The sequence below is a fragment of the Microcaecilia unicolor genome, chromosome 10 (assembly GCF_901765095.1).
Source record: "Microcaecilia unicolor chromosome 10, aMicUni1.1, whole genome shotgun sequence".
Lineage (NCBI taxonomy): Eukaryota > Metazoa > Chordata > Amphibia > Gymnophiona > Siphonopidae > Microcaecilia > Microcaecilia unicolor.
In genome coordinates, this window is record NC_044040.1 from 198793496 (window position 1) to 198811863 (window position 18368).

Sequence of the window (18368 nt, forward strand, 5' to 3'; positions counted from 1 at the left end):
GTTTGCATCCATGTTTATGGGCTCAATTTTCTGGTGTCCCACTGATGCTACCCAAAGGGGCAGTTTTACCAAGCTGCAGTAAAAGAGACCCTGCTCTAGAGATAGTGGCTGTTCTTGCAGCGCACCAGAGCCCGTTGCAGTGAGTATAAATTCGAAAAAAAATAAATGGCTTTGCGGTTAAGTTCGCACTAGCCGCACGGCTATTTTGGAGGGAGCATTTACCAAGGGCTCCCATGCTAACTCGATAGTAACTGGGCAGTGTTGCATGCTGCTGGGTTTTATTTATTTATTCCTACCCCCCCCCCCCCCCCAAGGGTAACCCCTTGTAGAAATATTTTTCAAATATTTACGCTAGTGCTGGAAATGCTCACTGGGGGGTGGTGGGGGGGGTGGAACTACTGCCAGCGGTAGTTCCGGATTGCAGTGCGGCAGTCCTTTTAGTAAAAGGGCCCCTAAGTACACTACTGCTAGGCAGGGGCGTAGCTATGTGGGGGCATGGGTCCCCAACCCCCGCCAGCTGAAGTCCTCTTCTCTGGTGCGGACGCGTTGCTGATCTGCAAGGCTTCTGTTTCTGCGAGGCTGACGTTGAACGTGTAGGACGTCAGACTCGCAGAAACAGAAGCCTTGCAGATCAACAAAGCGGCCACTCCGGAGAAGAGGACTTCAGCTGGCGGGGGTTGGGGACCCCCGCCAGCAATGGTACCAGACAGCGAAGGGGGGGGGGGGGGTCGAAAGGGTTTATTTAATTTTTGTTACATTTGTACCCCACATTTTCCCACCTATTTGGAGACTCAATGTGGCTTACATAGTACTGTAAAGGCGTTTGCTAATTCGGTTGATAACAAATACAAGGTTATATTGTGGTCAAATGAGGTAGGTCTGAGTCAGGCGTCATGAGGGTCGAAGGGAATGAAGATTTTAGATTGTCCAGTACGATCATTGGTAATGCTGTGTTGCTGAGTGTGGGGATTTACGTTGGCTCAGTGGGATAGGCCTTTTTGAAGAGGTTGGTTTTTAGTGATTTCCTGAAGTTTAGTTGGTCATGGATTGTTTTCACAGCTTTTGGGAGACTATTCCATGGTTGTGCGCCGAGGGGGGGGGGGGGGTCAAAGGTGGGGAGGTAAAAATGGCGGGGGGTCGGTGGCGCCGGTGGTGGGGGGGCTAAAATGTGCCCCCTCACCTCTGGCTCTGGACCCCCCTCCTGCCGAAGTCTGGCTACGCCCCTGCTGCTAGAATATCTCAGAAGTTGAGGGGGGTGGGGGAGTGTGTTGTGTTTTTCTTCTCAAGTGTCCCGTATTAATATGGGTCATTTGGAGACTGAATAATTTTATTTATTTTTCCCATCAAATTGTGGTGTAGAAATTCTTCCTATTACTAATCCACTTGCAAATGCTGGGCAGTTTTTCCAAAAATTGGAATTGAGGAGTTTGTTTAGGGGAGGAGAGAACAGTAATGTACCCGTCACTCTAATCATTCATGTAGTGGCAAGGACGTTGGGACAAAACCTTTTGTATATTTAGCACGTATCAAGTTTGCTTTGAGAGCTCTGAATGTACTCATTCCATTACTATTTGTATCATTACAGGCCAATCTTTTGTCCTCACATCGAAGTCTTATACAGCGAGTGGAAACAGTTGCACTCGGTGATGACCTTTGTGACAGAGGAGAGCAGGTTACTCTGTTTCTATTTAATGATTGCCTAGAGGTAAGATCATATTACGCATTTACTTTTGAAGTAATGTAGCACAGCAGAGCAACCCTAGGAAATTTGACTGATGGATGAATGGCAGACAAGTGAACTTGGCTGGAAGTAGCTTTTAGGTTACCTGCATGGGAATGAAACATGATTGACTAATAGCTAATAATTGGCATAACTTGATAAGTTTAGAGCTGTTATACTAGTTGTAGGTTTATTTTGGGTATGCCCACAAGAGGTATGCTAGGAAGCAGCACACATATTTTATTCGCAAGTAATATTAAAATGATACATGAGCTCATAAATGATTAAATAGTAAAGAGCATTGTGTGGATAGTGAGTTGTGGAGTGAGGGATCTGCCTTGTTGCTTTTTATAGGGGGGGGGGGGGAAGCAATATTCACTACATACAAGTAGGGGAGTTGGGTGACATCACTGACAGAACTCTCCCCTAGCTAAATATTTGAAGTTAGGTAGGTGTGGGAATGTGTGAGATAGTGAAGGTAGTTCATTTTTCCTTATCTGCATGTCTCGGCCAGTAGCAGCTCATCCCTGCTCCCATGGGAGCCTCATGCAACAGACATCTTTATGCTGTAACGTTATGCAACACCAAACTCTTCATCGGGGATTCACTTGGGGGCAGTCTGCAGGCACTATTCATGTCCTGCAGCTGATGCCAACCACTGGGGCCCAAACTCCCATCTGCGCCCTTCCCAAATTAGCAGCTGAACAAACAGACCAAAGTCCTGACGTAAACCTCTCTGTTTCAAACACAACTAAAGACTGCCTATCCCACATCGTAGGAATTTACCCTTTATCTCACCCTACCGTCTGGTCACGGACTTCAATGGTGGAGAAGCAGAATTCCTCAGAGTCTCTAGCTGAAAGTTTCAGCGAGCCTCTCAGTCTGGGAATAAGGTCCAAGATTTATGTATCTGAACGTAAATGGCACAGTTAGTAGATGAGGCCTTGTTGTAGCTGAGCTAACCTTGTCAATTGGTTACAAGGTATGCAGTTCACTGGTTTAGGAAAACAGTCTCTGGCTCTTCAGAGCTTTCTATCCACCTGCCAGTCGTCTGGTGTTCTTCCTTCTCTGGTTCTTCTCCTTTTCTCCTCTCGACTGACAAGAGACTACCAAACTTTGGTATCGAAGCGTCAGATGATACCCGCGGACCAATCACATATGATTACCTCATGTCCAGCCACCTGCATGTTCCAGAAGCAATCCTTTGTTATAGATGTCATGCCAACTCCTTGTCAGCTCAGATACTCCAGGATGATTGCATATTCCTGTAGCCGAGAGCTTCTCTCCCCCAACGTTCCCAGGAGACAATGGAGCTAATTGACAATACAGAGAATATGTCCTTGGCTGAAGTAACCAAACTGCTTTCTGATAGTTACAGACGTATTCAGGTCACAGGGTGTAGAATCCATCTTGATATAAGAATGGTTCAGGCTTATATAGGCCCAGACCAGCAAAGGTGAGATCTCAGGTCAATACTACAGTGCCCAAGAAGGAGGTCTCCTGACGTCCGATTCTAGATCGGTGAATCAGGCCTTGCGGGTGTTGAATGGAGACCCTCCGGTCGGTTATTGTGGCAGTACAGTTGGAGTTTCTCACGTCCTTGGATCTGTCTGAGGCGTACCTTCATATCCCCATTCTTCGAGATAATCAGAAGTTTCTCCATTTTGCAGTCTTGGGGGACCACTTCCAGTTTCAGGCTTCCAAGGAGGCTGCCTTACCACTGTTAGGGACAGATTAGTTTAACAACTTGGCCATGTAAGACTAATTTAATTAATAGATATTTCTCTTCGCATTCTAGAGTCTTTCCTCCAAAACTGTTGCATGAACATTGGACCCCAACATAGCAAGTCTCTCCCCCCCTCCAAAAAAAAAAAGATGAAAACCTGCTTCCTTTTCAGAGCAGTTACTTTGGGGTAGAGCAGGCATTCCTAAACATTTCCTTAAAATGTTGTAGCTTCTCAATGCCAATTGTCACTAAACATCCCTCTGAACACCTTCATATCTAATGTAGCAACCATGAGCACCCAAGCCATTCCACTCCTTCCCCTTGCCAGACACTCCTACAAGCTCCCTTTCCACTCCACATGCAACATCACACCACTTAGCTCTGCCACACCTTCCCCCCTTCCTCACCACTAAATTTGCCAACCTATACAACCTCCCCTTCAATTAACTCTAACCCCACCCCTAAAGACAAGTCTCTTTATCAAACCAGTTTAGTTATCTTGGGCATGCATGTAAATCATTTTAAGTAAACACATGAAAGAGAAGAAGAAAAATAGCACATATGTCGATGAGCCCTCATACACCATAATGCATTTCATTGTCCAGTATCACACAGGCTTAGAGTGGAGGAGTGGCCTAGTGGTTAGGGTGGTGGACTTTGGACCTGAGGAACTGAGTTCCATTCCCACTTCAGGCACAGGCAGCTCTGGGCAAGTCACTTAACCCTCCATTGCCCCATGTAAGCCGCATTGAGCCTGCCATGAGTGGGAAAGCGCGGGGTACAAATGTAACAAAAATAAAATAGATACTATTGGAGATTCTACATGGAATGTTGCTATTCCACTAGCAACATTCCATGTAGAAGCCTGCGCGGCCACATTGGTGATCTGCAAGGGCCAACTTCTACATGGAATGTTGCTAATGGAATAGCAACATTCCATGTAGAATCTCAAATAGTAGCAACATTGGAGGAGTGGCCTAGTGGTTAGGGTGGTGGACTTTGGTCCTGGGGAACTGAGGAACTAAGTTCGATTCCCACTTCAGGCACAGGCAGCTCCTTGTGACTCTGGGCAAGTCACTTAACCCTCCATTGCCCCATGTAAGCTGCATTGAGCCTGCCATGAGTGGAAAAGCGCAGGGTACAAATGTAACAAAAATAAAATAGATACTATTGAAGATTCTACATGGAATGTTGCTACTATTGGAAAGTCTACATGGAATGTTAATGTTGCTATTCCACTAGCAACATTCCATTTAGAAGCCTGCCCTTGCAGATCAGCAACGCGGCCGCGCAGGCTTCTGTTTCTGTGAGTCTGACGTCCTGCACAGACTCACAGAAACGGAAGCCTGCGCGGCCACATTGAGTGGCCTAGTGGTTAGAGTGGTGGACTTTGGTCCTGGGGAGCTGGGTTCGATTCCCACTGCAGGCACAGGCAGCTCCTTGTGACTCTGGGCAAGTCACTTAACCCTCCATTGCCCCATGTAAGCCGCATTGAGCCTGCCATGAGTGGGAAAGCGCGGGGTACAAATGTAACAAAAATAAAATAGATACTATTGGAGATTCTACATGGAATGTTGCTATTCCACTAGCAACATTCCATGTAGAAGCCTGCGCGGCCACATTGGTGATCTGCAAGGGCCAACTTCTACATGGAATGTTGCTAATGGAATAGCAACATTCCATGTAGAATCTCAAATAGTAGCAACAGTGGAGGAGTGGCCTAGTGGTTAGGGTGGTGGACTTTGGTCCTGAGGAACTGAGGAACTAAGTTCGATTCCCACTTCAGACACAGGCAGCTCCTTTGTGACTCTGGGCAAGTCACTTAACCCTCCATTGCCCCATGTAAGCTGCATTGAGCCTGCCACGAGTGGGAAAGCGCGGGGTACAAATGTAACAAAAACTGTGGCTCTACTAGGCTCCTCATTTTGCACTTTCTCCAAACCCTGCTATCTCTTCAGCCTGTCACAGTCCTTTTCCTAGTCTGCTGTTCATTGCCTTTTCAGGTACATTGGCAAGTCACATAATCCTCCATTGCCTCACGCATACAGACCGATTACTTGCCTAGAGCTATTAATGAAAGGCATCACATGCTTTACCCCAATGTTGATGATTTTCTTTTGCTTTTTTTAAATTCAGCCTTGTGACAGCAGTACACAAATTAGGAGGTATGCAGAAAAATTGGAAGAATCTCAAATGAGAATACAAAAGTGTTAATTGCAAGTAGAGGGAAATGTTTCTCATTAATGATGAATGTCTCCGAGTGATTATAGATGCTTTATTGTTGGAAACAAATGCAGTTGAAAGCAGTTATAACAAGTTTATCTGTGTCTTATGTAAATCAAACCTTGTGACTTCTAGTTCTGTATAGTTGACTTTCTTTCCAGGTGGCATTACTTGCTTTCTGTAGCTACAGTTCAAGTTGGCTGTTGTTCCAAATTGGCAAATACAGGCTTGGATGTTGTGCTTTTCCTTATTTAGCTAATTAGCGTTTCAGATGGTTAGCTTGGCTAATGAGGTAAGTGATAGTTTAGTGCCAACTGTATCCCATCTCTTGGATTTAGTAGAGTCCTATGATGTAATTGAGTAGGTGAGCTGTGAAGTTGAATTCAGCGAGGAAGAACAAAATTTACCACAGATGCATACTGATGCTGGCATAATGCTTTATTTTCAGATGTTCTTTTCCAAAAGTAGATATACCATTTTCCTTTCATTAGTTTGGTGTTTTTTTTTTTTTTGTTTTTTTTGGGGGGGGGGGGGGTGTAGTTGGAACAAATGTCTTAAATACGTCTTTTTTTTTTTATAGCTACAGTTTAGAACATGAACACTTTTGATGTAATTTTTTTTTTTTTTTCAATTAAATCATTATAAAGGAAAACTTTTTTGGAAATATCAAAGAAGTAACATCTTAAAGAAAAAAAAAAAGCGAGAAAACAGTCAATATTATACACTATATTCTGCTCTCTAAATCAAGCCCACATAAGGGGGAGTCCAGAGAACAAAATTCTTGAGGAGAGAGAAATCTACACGCAAGAGTATAGAAAATGAGTCCTATGCCTTAAATCTCTCAATCCTGTCTTGATGTACAACACTGTAAAGGTCACATGGACAAGGGCCTCTTTTCCCTCTGGAAAAAAAAAAACTGCAACTGAGAGGGCTGAAAGAACATATTTCACATCATTTAAGGAAATACATTTTACAACGATAGTGCAATTGAAATATTGCTACAAGAGCTAAAACCTTGGAACAATAAGTCAAAAAGCTTCTCCATTTAATCTGAATTCAACAAAAAACATCAGAGAAAATATCTTTCCTCCCATAAAGTTAATCGTTTAATCTAAAATACCACAAAACTGCTTCCTTGCCTTGTTGAAATACAAAAAAAACCCCCAAAAAGGTTACTTCCTCTGCAGAGGTTTCCAGAATATTAGTAAGATTCAAACTAGCTGAGGAAATATCTCCTTGATCAGGTTTCTCTAAAGAGCTGGTATGTTTCTTAGCAGGAAGAGGAATAAAGTATATTTTATTCAGGGGAGGTAGAGCAGTCTACACATAGCCAAAAATATCTTTCAAAAATGTATAGAACATCTCCTTAGGTGTAGATGTTAAAATCTTTGAAGTTTAACAATCTCAAGTTCAAACCTTAAGTAATTTTCAAAATTCTCAATTTTTCAATATAGAACCATCTTATCTTGTACAACTACGGACTACGTAGATTTCACCTGTTGAACTTCTAATTCCAAAGTCTCTACCTTTTCTTATAACTGAACGTTGCACTTTTCCGAAGCCTGAATTTGAATTTCATCCTGGGCCCCTACAGATAGGACCTTAGACAAAACAGAGAGAGCCTCTAGTGCATTCCAAATGGCCTCCAGAGTGTTCTGCTGGCTTAACCAAAGATGAAAGAGCCAACACTTTACTTTTTTTTACAAAAATACTAGGACTAGGGGGCACGCAATGAAGCTAGAAAGTAGTACATTTAATACGAATTGGAGAAAATATTTCTTCACTCAATGTGTAATTAAACTCTGGAATTTGTTGCCAAAGAATGTGGTAAAAGCAGTTAGCTTAGCAGACTTTTAAAAAGTTTTGGATGGCTTACTAAAGGAAAAAGTCCATAGACCATTATTAAAGGGGAAATTTTGCTGCTTTATTTCTAGAATAAGCATCATAAAATGTGTTGTACTTGTTACCTGGATTGGCCACTGTTGGAAACAGGATGCTGGTCTTGATAGACCTTCGGTCTGTCCTAGTATGGCAACACTTATGTACTTAAGTCTATACACCCTTGTCTGCTCTCTAAAGAACATACACTTAATGCATTCAAGTCTGAGTTTTTTTTTTACTAATCTATACAATGTACTGTACACTTCAGGGTGAAAGATTCTATCAAACATTTGACGAAGATTACAAAAGCGAAATTTATTTATTTATTTGATACTTATATCCCACATTTTCCCACTCATGCAGGCGCAATGTGGCTTACAGAGAATTAAATAAGAGTACAAAGTTAAAAGCTTAGGCAAGCATAAAAGAAGCAAATGGGGGGGGGGGGGGGGGGGGGGAGAAACTAACAGCATGAACTAGGCAGGGTAAGGGACAAGGGATGCATCAATCAACATGGTAAGCTGAGGGGTAAGTCTTAGCAAAGAGGAATGTCTTTAACAACTTCTTAAAAAGGGCATGGTCCACTTGAGCTTAAGGTGACGAGGTAACGTGTTCCAGTGTTTGGGACTCCAATAACGGAAGGACGAGGCGAAGATTTTCTTGTACTTGACACCCTTACAATTCAGAAAACGGAGGTGGAGATAGGACCGAGCAGCAGGGTTGGCATTTCTAGGCGGAAGGTCGATCAAGGGGAGCATGTAATCCGGGGCAGCCCCATAGATGATTTTATGTGTTAGGGAGCAGATCTTAAAAGCAATACGCTCCTGTACAGGCAGCCAATGAAGTTTAAATCAAATACAAAACTAGTATCTATACAACCGACACAAATTTGAAATACTCAGTCTGACGAAACGTGAAAACTATCCTTCTCCAAATTCCTTTCCTCAAAGCTCCTAGTAATCTCTTCTCATGAAATAAACCGTTCTGCTTTACCGTTTTTCATAATGGCCAAATCACTGTCATTCGGACCTCCTGATAGCCTAACTTTGGGGGATGTAACAACACATTTTCTGTTTTGTTCCACATCCCCTAAACATCATTTTGGTGTCTTTTTTTTTAGTGTCCTTGGCAATCTGTCATTCTAGCTTGGCCTGTCCCCATGTGCTGCCCAGTGTGGTAGCCGGTTCAGAAACCCATCTGGAAGTTTGACTGATTTCTTCCTGAAATAATAAGGTTCAGCCTGGTGCATAGACTTTTGGCATTTAAGTAAATAAAGATCTAGTCACCAGGTATCTTTACAAGTAGCCATAAGCAGTTTAAAATATCTAATTCTAGAGCACATTAGCAACCAGTGTAATTTATTCAGCAAGGGGGTTACACAGTCCTTCCTTTTAGCATTCAGTAGTTTTTGCTGTTGTAGTCTAGATCAACTGCAATTATAGAATTATTGGGGAAAAAAATTAGAAACCAAAAAGTCTTAATTGCATAAGTCCTCAAGACCCCTGCGCGGCTGGTTTTCTGCTGCTGCTTCGTCGCCCACCTGACGGCAAGTGAACGGAGCAAGATGGTTCCCCCGGTGGAGGTGGTGCCTCTGATTAAGGTAAAGCGTCGCAGACTCCCTGTCGCCCCGGGGGCGGTGAAGGTGACTCTCGAGTGCCAGCGGTAACCTTTGTCCTTGCGGGCGTTCTGGCAGCAGCTGTTAGTCAGGGGCTGCGCGCGCCCCTCAGTCTCCCAACACACAGACGTGCAAAAGGAGGATTGGACGGTTCCCAGCGCCGACCTTCAGGAAAGACCACGAAAGTTAGTCCCCTAGTCGCCCGGTGGTGGGGGCCGGGGCTGGTGGTTGGGAGGCGGGGCTAGAGCTGGGCAGACTTCTACGGTCTGTGCTGTGAGGATGGCAGATACTAATCAAGGTCAGGTATCTTGTTGGGCAGACTGGATGGACCGTGCAGGTCTTTCTCTGCCGTCATCTACTATGTTACCCCTTGACCTAGTACTTGACAAAGGCCCACTTTTGCAGCAGTAACAACCATGAGTTTTATATAGGGTAGGTGTGTAACAACAACCCCACACAAAGGTGCTGCAGGGTTGTTGTTTTTTTATTTTTTAAATCTGTTATTGGCAGAACAGTTCACAAAACTTTAGCTTTCGTATCTTGGCACAGAGTTTGAATTCTACTCTGGGATTTAATTGGGCCAGTTCAGGATGTTCACTTCCCCCTTGTTGAGCACTCCATAGTTGCTTTTACTTTGTTATTAGGATCATTGTCTTGCTAAAAAGCGAATACTCTTCCAATACTGCAATACTCTTCCAGATGACCCACCTAGCCAGTTGGCTTTTCAAGGTTACCATGATGACTATGCATGAAATTAGCACATATTGGAGATCCATGCTGCATAGTGGAGGAGTGGCCTAGTGGTTAGGGTGGTGGACTTTGAGTTCGATTCCCACTTCAGGCACAGGCAGCTCTTTGTGACTCTGGGCAAGTCACTTAACCCTCCATTGCCCCATGTAAGCCGCATTGAGCCTGCCATGAGTGGGAAAGCACAGGGTACAAATGTAACAAAAATAAAATAGATACTATTGGAGATTCTACATGAAATGTTGCTATTCCACTAGCAACATTCCATGTAGAAGGCTGCGCAGGCTTCTGTTACTGTGAGTCTGACGTTCTGCACATATGTGCAGGACGTCAGACTCGCAGAAGCCTGCGCAGCCACATTGGTGATCTGCAAGGGCCGACTTTTACATGGAATGTTGCTAGTGGAATAGCAACATTCCATGTAGAATCTCAAATAGTAGCAACAGTGGAGGAGTGGCCTAGTGGTTAGGGTGGTGGACTTTGGTCCTGGGGAACTGAGGAACTGAGTTCGATTCCCACTTCAGGCACAGGCAGCTCCTTGTGACTCTGGGCAAGTCACTTAACCCTCCATTGCCCCATGTAAGCCGCATTGAGCCTGCCATGAGTGGGAAAGTGCAGGGTACAAATATAACAAAAATAAAATAGATACTATTGGAGATTCTACATGGAATGTTGCTTTTCCACTAGCAACATTCCATGTAGAAGGCTGCGCAGGCTTCTGTTTCTGTGAGTCTGACGTCCTGCACGTACGTACGTGCAGGACGTCAGACTCACAGAAGCAGAAGCCTGCGCGGCCACATTGGTGATCGGCAAGGGCCGACTTCTATGTGTTGCTAGTAGAATAGCAACATTCCATGTAGAATCTCAAATAGTAGCAACAGTGGAGGAGTGGCCTAGTGGTTAGGGTGGTGGACTTTGGTCCTGGGGAACTGAGAAACTGAGTTCGATTCCCACTTCAAGCACAGGCAGCTCCTTGTGACTCTGGGCAAGTCACTTAACCCTCCATTGCCCCATGTAAGCCGCATTGAGCCTGCCATGAGTGGGAAAGCGCGGGGTACAAATGTAACAAAAAAAAAAAAAATCTGTCATGCATAGTGCTTCCGATAATCTGGAAAACAGACTGGCTATTATGCATCCTGGAGAGGATTGAGAAGCGCTGCTTTATGCAGTCTTTGCCCGATGATCACAAGTTGCTTTGTACCTGCTGCTTAAACATACCCAAAATAGTGCTGCGGGAATAGTGTTAGTATGATGGTGTATATGGAATAAATGTGCATTCATTTAGCTCCTGGACCTAAGATTTTACCTTGGTCACAGACTACGAAACCTTTTTCCACATGCTTGCAGTGTCCCCTAATTATTTCTTTGCAAATATGGTGCAGCACACCCTTTGGCTTTTTCAGCAATGGATTTCTTCTGGCTACCCTTCTAGACGGATCATGTTTGTGGAGTAATTGACTTGGAACAATCAACGTTTTTTCCTAGTAAGGCCTAAGATTACTGTATAATTTCTCAGTTTCTTTTAGCTTTGACAGATGGCCTGATAGTGTGATGCCACCGTTTCCAATTTATAATGGACTCAACATTTGTATCTTAGAATAGCTTATTTTCTTGGAGTATTCTCAGTAGTTCTGTATTTGTCATGTTTGGCTTACAGCAAAGATCTAAATGTGAATCTACCAGGAGAACTTATGGATAAAGGGAAATGGGACTTGATATACCGCCTTTCTGAGGCTTTTGCAACTACATTCAAAGCGGTTTACATATATTCAGGTACTTATTTTGTACCAGGGGCAATGGAGGGTTAAGTGACTTGCCCAGAGTCAGAAGGAGCTGCAGTGGGAATCGAACTCGGTTCCCCAGGATCACTAACCACTAGGCTACCCCTCCAAGCTAGACAAGATATAGGCAGGGCTGTAAACTGTCGATATGTTTGAGTATGGCCTGGGGAACTGCTCTGTCCATCATTGCTGTTAGCTTCATCCTTCATCTAGGTGTAGGCAAATACTGTAATGAGCTTATATGTGGGTTCCATTTCACACCTTATAGACCTTGCTAAGGGAACTTTTAGAAACAGCTGATTTGAATTTTCTGTGACAAAGGGCGTATGAAGACACATGCAACTAAATATATTTTTTTTTTGAAGATTTTCATATAAAAAAAATGCTCTCCAGATCATTGAAAACTTCTACTTAATTGCATTTTTGTGTTGTATTTTTAGAGAGAAAATATAAAAAGTGAGGGAAAAGTGAAACATGTACAAGATTGTGAAGACTTTTGTAAGGCGCTGTAAAACCATAGTAAATTTATTCTCACATACAACAGCCGCACTTTTCTTTGGCATTTGATTGCATTAACCTGAAATCTGTTGTATCTAAATTTTTATAGGTTGCAAGGAAACGGCACAGAGTTATGACTTCCTTCAAAAGCCCCCATGGTCATGCTCGTCCTCCAGCATCTCTGAAACACATTAGTTTAATGCCTTTATCGCAAATCAAGAAAGTGCTTGACATCAGGGAAACAGAAGGTTGGTATATAAAATGGTTTAGTACATGGTACTAAACTTTCTAATAATTGAATAAGGTTTCTGTAGGGTTGTCTGTCAATCTCTAACTGAGAATTCTAAGCAAACAAGGGTTTGAAATTTTGAAACTGCCTAATAACAGTTCAAAAACCTTTGTTATTGCTCTCCCAAATGCATTTGGTCCCAGTTTCTTACATAATTTACAAATACTTCTCCGTTTAGCATATGGAGGCAAAATTCCTTACAAGGCATCAACAGTTCAGATAACTTAAAGTAAAATAGCTCACTTAAAATGTTTAGCTTTTGTTTTAACTTGGACGCATAATATAGAAATATCCCCTCTGCTGCCAAGGACTGGCAGCAAAAGGAACAGAGAAGGGCGAAAGGGTCAGAGACTGGGGGCAGAGAAAAGCAGCAGAGAAAAAAGAAAGGGTCAGCAGCCAGGGTCACCACTGTTTTAATTAGTCCTCTCTAGACCTCCGGGGGACCCGTGCCCACGGAGATGAAGAGTAGGTTTCAGAAGGCTCATTTTAAGTCTGTTACCCAGGACCTCAGCTTTCCGACTCCTGGTGTCTTAAGTGTATCTTAGGGCATCTATTCTCCCACATAATGCACTAAGGAGTAGGAGCCTCCTTGCTTATGTGAACACTATTTGTGTAGGGGTGTTCAGAGAAACAGGTATGCAATCAAGAAATTTAGGCACAGACTAGGAGAGTAAGTGTTAGAAATGATCTTTATTCTCACCAATTGGAACTTCAATCTGGCACACTCATCAGTCAGAATCTCAGGTGGACCGACCGTAGTTCTGCCCTCTGGGTAGAGTTGGGGAAAATTCCAAACTCCGCCTAGATTTGCAGATCTTAAATACTGTCTTCTGCCCATTCAATTCAATGGGCACACAATTTTTTTCATGTGAATCATACTTTCTGACAGTTTGCTTAATCGTATATCGGATACCCACCTCTCCCTCCTTTCACCTATTTCTTCATAACTGTAACTTCCTGAAGTGTAAACAACTTTCCTAACATACAGAGAATAGTATTCATATCTCATGAACAGGACGCCATCTTTACAAAAGCAGACTCCATTTTATGAACCTAACTTCTTACTATTTTTGCCATTAATTCCTCCATCTTGGCCCTTACACTGTATTTGAATGTCACACCAGATCATTATAAGGCTTGCCAACCGGTCCTGCTTCCGCAGGCACTCAGCTGCAAGGCCATCATCAGATTTTCTGGCCTAGTCAGTGTTTTACAGCAGCTTTAGCTATAGAGCTCGGCCCACCACTATTCCAGTGGAGGGGTCTCAAGTTGTAACACACTTTTTTTTTTTTTTAACTCTTTATTTATACGTTTTTCATTTACATCAAACGATATAAAGATTGGCAATATCAGAAAAATAAAATAAAGGAATATGCATTTATATCATTACTTACAGAAAATAGTAATTCAAATTTTGACCTCAATAAGTTGAATCAAGATACTAGGAAATATTTATACCAGGAATTAATAATAACAAACAAAGTTGTTTAAACGGAGGGGACATAACAGATATCTGAGCCAACTAAACAGCATTTTTAATTAGGGAGGCAAGTCTCCAGGTGAATTAACACTCTCCTTGGAATCAATAAATTCTAACAGCTTCGAGGGAGTAAAGAATATATAGTTAACCGATTCAAAGGTAATATAACATTTGCAAGGAAATTTTAGCAAAAAAGTGGCACCCAGTTTAAGAACTCTAGTTTTATAAATCAGAAATTCTTTTCTCCTCTTTTGCGTACTCCTTGCCAAATCTGGAAAAATTTGTATCTTTTTGACCCAGGAAGACCTCATTTAAATGGCGAAAATATAGTCTCAGAATATTATTTCTGTCCATTTCCAGCGCAAAAGTCACAATCAGTGTTGTTCTCTCTGTAATAATTTCCAGAGAGTTCTCTAGAAATTCTGTCAAATTTTAAATCTGGAGTAGTCAGCGGTTGCTCCTTTAGAGGTTTAGAAACACCCGAGATATACTGTGTTCTCGTTATAGGGGGATAACCCTCCGTTGGAATTCGAGTTGTAACACATATTAACACTTTTTTTTTTTTTCATAACAAATTTTAAATGTCTTGTTTACTCGTTAGCAGAATCGTTGGATTCTATTTCAACATATATATAATTATGCATCAAGATGGAAGTTGTTTTTAATATTTTCCTTGTTTTTTTTTTAGCAGGATATAAGCTAGTCATTTTTGCTGTCTCATTGCAGATTGTCATAACGCTTTTGCCCTGGTGGTCAGACCTCCAACAGAACAGGCAAATCAGCTATTTAGTTTTCAGCTGACTACGGAAGAAATCCTTAAGGCAGATTGGTTGAAGATGCTGTGCCGGCATGTAGCCAACACCATTTGTAAAGCAGATGCTGTAAGTTGCCATTTATTTTCCATTTTGTAAACTTTATCTACGGTGTCGTCCCAGGTTATATGGTTGACCTGATCAATCTCCCAATCAGAAATAGTACCAGTTCATCACGGTCTTACCTGAATTTCCACTACCCAAATTGTAAAGGACTAAAATACAAGACTATCCCCATGCGTCCAACTTCTCTTACATAAGCACGCGTCCGTGGAATGAACTGCCAAAAATGGTGAAAACAACTCGCAATCACCTAAAATTCAGAAAATTATTAAAGACTCGCCTATTCGGAAAGGCATATCCGAATGACCCAACTTAAATGCATCAACCCTGCAACACTTCACTATCAAATGTCGTATTGGACATTATCAAACCCTTCTACCCTAAGCCAATTTGACTGTATCTTATCTTCTCTATCCCATTATAACATCTTTTGTACTTGTTCCCTACCAGACTTGGCAAATGCCTTTACGGTATTATGTAAGCCACATTGAGCCTGCAAATATGTGGGCTACAAATGTAACAAACAAATAACCAACTTGACAACAATCAGGAGCCTCGGATTCAAACTTTTTTAACATTCAATAGTACACTTAGTCCAAAAGTTTCTATATCCAAAATGTTTTCCCTCTCATACCGTTTAACTGCTGTTATCCCTCCCCACCCTCCAGTCATTTATTTTCATAGCAAGTGAAGGCGATAGATTTATAGCAGTGATTCTAACACTGTCCTTTAGTGTGATCTTACTAATCCATTTTCAGGTTATGAATATGCATGATAAATCTTAACTTTCCAGAATTTGCAAGTATATGTATCTTGCATTTTCTTTCACTAGCCAGGAAACCCTACTTGTTAGATATGCCATTAGGGCAGGGGCGTAGCCAGACACCCAATTTTGGGTGGGCCTGGGCCCAAGATGGGTGGGCAGAAGAACCCCACACCATCCCACAGGTGTTTTGATCTCTCCTTCTCTTGCCTGCATGCCATATGGTCTCTCAAACATCCCCCCTCTCCCGTATACCTTTTAAATAGCAGATTTTCACCAGCAGCGAGCAGCAACTAATACACACTGCTCATGTTGCCCCACACCCTTCTCTCTGATGCAGCTTCCTGTTTCTGCCTAGGCAGAAATACATCAGAGGGAAGGCTGTGGGGCCGGTGTGAGCAGTATGTATGTCACTGCCCACTGCAGGTGAAGATCTGCTACTCACAAGGTATGCAGGAGAGACACTTGTTGGAAGTTTTCGGCTGGTGGGGCTTCGGGATCCCTGACAGCCACATCATAAGTATGCTGCTACTGGGTGGGCCTGAACCCAAAGTGGGCGGGCCTGGGCCCACCCAAGCCCATCCTTGGCTACGCCACTGGGGCAGGGCTGTAAAATTGTGCTGTAGCATTCTGACATTGAACTGCTTTATTTTAGGATGTATATGCAAATATCTATGTGCAAACTCCTCTCCCCTTCTTCACCCCCCACCCCCCCCACACCTAATTGTTAGAGTGTGGTATTAAACTGGTCACCCATGTAGATCATTCAGTATTGTCACAGCTCAATGTGCAAGCCTATTCATGTGGAAAGAAATCATGAAAGTGTACTCTGTCAAAAAGCAGAGGAACTTTTTATTAGCTACACTAAAAGCTTGCCCATTTCAACCTGCACGGGCTGCTTCAGGGGCCAACATAGGCTGTTCAGATTTTATCTTCAGTGTAGTGTTGTTCGTTTTTTTTTTGTTTGTTTTTTACTGCACAGTTCTGTGGTTCATGACCCTGCACTAGGTTAAAAAGAAACCTTATCGGCAGATACGCTGTTTAAACAATGACACCCCCGCAGTTTGGAGGTCCTGATAAGTAACTCTTCACTTTGTTTTGCCTTTTACCTACTTGAGGTTTCCCTTGATTGCTATTGCTAGATTTAATGATAAACTTATTTTTGCATTATTCACAGTATTGACTATTTTTTGTTGAAGTGAATGCTGTACATCATAAGGGTATGTAATGAGCTCTGCTTTGGTTACCACACAATTTCCATGTTGATGCAGTATATTTTTAGACAATTTTTTTTTATGCAGCGTTATTTGATTATTTAAGACTTTGAGTATTTTTAGTAATTTTATTGTGTTTTAATATCCTCCTTTAACTTTTTTGTATGTTTGTTGTTTTACACTACTGTGTTGTCCCTGAAGCAGCCCATGCAGAGTGAAACACTGTTTTTAATTTAACTTCTAATAGTCTATTACTTGACAGTCTACTTCCACGATTTTTCACCTGGAGGATATAGGACTGGATTCAGTAAATGGCACCCAAATTTAGGCGCCAGAAAGATTGCACTAAACTCGTGTTTTACAAAGGGCATTTGTGCCAAGCATTCTTCATGGAATAGTGCTTAGTGGCAATTCCTGCACTCAGCTTTTGGGTTCATGAGACACTTTGGGGACACAGCATGTTAGAATACCACATAGGCAATTAACACCAATAATGGGCTTGTTAAACTAATCTGTGCGCACATCTGCCCATATTTGGGTGCTGTGTATAGAATTCGGAGGATAGTGCCTACCCTAAATCCATAAACTCTGTTATGGGTATATGGGTGGCTGGAGCAGATTATTCTTCCGAAGGCCTTTCCTTTCATTTCGTAAACCACTACTCTCGGATGAAAATGACTTGTTACCAGAAAGTGAGTGGTATGTAGCACATTTGTGCAGCTATATTCCTCAGGAGGGGGATGTGTTTTGGGTTTTAGCAGTAAGGCATACATCTAAACACCCGTAATCGGTCTATTCTCAATTTCAAAATTGGGTCTGAAGTGCTGTTATGGTGTTGGAATGCTGTCTCATGTGAACTTGTTTTAAGCCAGTGTCACATTCTTAATCTTTCCCTGTAATCAAATGTTAATGACTAGAAACCATATTTTCAGGCTATATTCTTGTCTTGTATCACCTGCTGCTGCTTTTGTGCCTTGTCACTAGAAGGTATTCTCCTAGTCAAAAGGTCTCCCACATTAAATGTACAGTGAAACCTCGGTTTTCGTCGATGATGCGTCCGAAAATTATCGATGAAAACCGAGGCAATATATGGTCATACTTCCTATGAAGATCCAGCTTAAACAAAGCTCAACCAGATATAAAGTGAGTTTTCCCCCACTACCACAAGACATCCAGTACTGAAAGTAAAGACTGGGTACTACCGCCGGCTACTCTCCCCTTCACAGCACATCACCTGCCGAGAAAGGAGCTTGCCCAGCTCGCTCGTGCTGCAGCTCTTCTCACTCTGCGGAACGAGGCTCTTCGGTGCCGAAAGACTGAACTCAAAGTTCTCCATGGTGCCCACGGCCTGGAACAACACTCAGCCGGATACCAAGGAAAAAAATAACGCTCTGCGGCAAAAAGCCAAACCCTCTCTCTCCTCTGCAGACAGTGGCAGAAAGAAAGTGACAGTTATACACACACACCTGCACGTGGAGAAACACATCCTCACTATCAATCTACACTGCCACACCGCGCCACTTCGCATTCGCAACTTCGGACTCCCCCTGCCCTTA

General features: G+C 42.6%; 1 protein-coding gene across 1 annotated transcript in view; it reads left to right on the forward strand.

Moving 5' to 3' along the window:
• ECT2 (epithelial cell transforming 2) overlaps positions 1-18368 on the forward strand; it is a 79592-nt gene that overhangs the window by 48491 nt on the left and 12733 nt on the right. The window contains exons 21-23 of the mRNA XM_030216850.1: positions 1586-1705; positions 12301-12439; positions 14687-14841. Coding sequence (XP_030072710.1) covers positions 1586-1705; positions 12301-12439; positions 14687-14841 — 414 coding nt within the window. The remainder of the gene's footprint in view (positions 1-1585; positions 1706-12300; positions 12440-14686; positions 14842-18368) is intronic.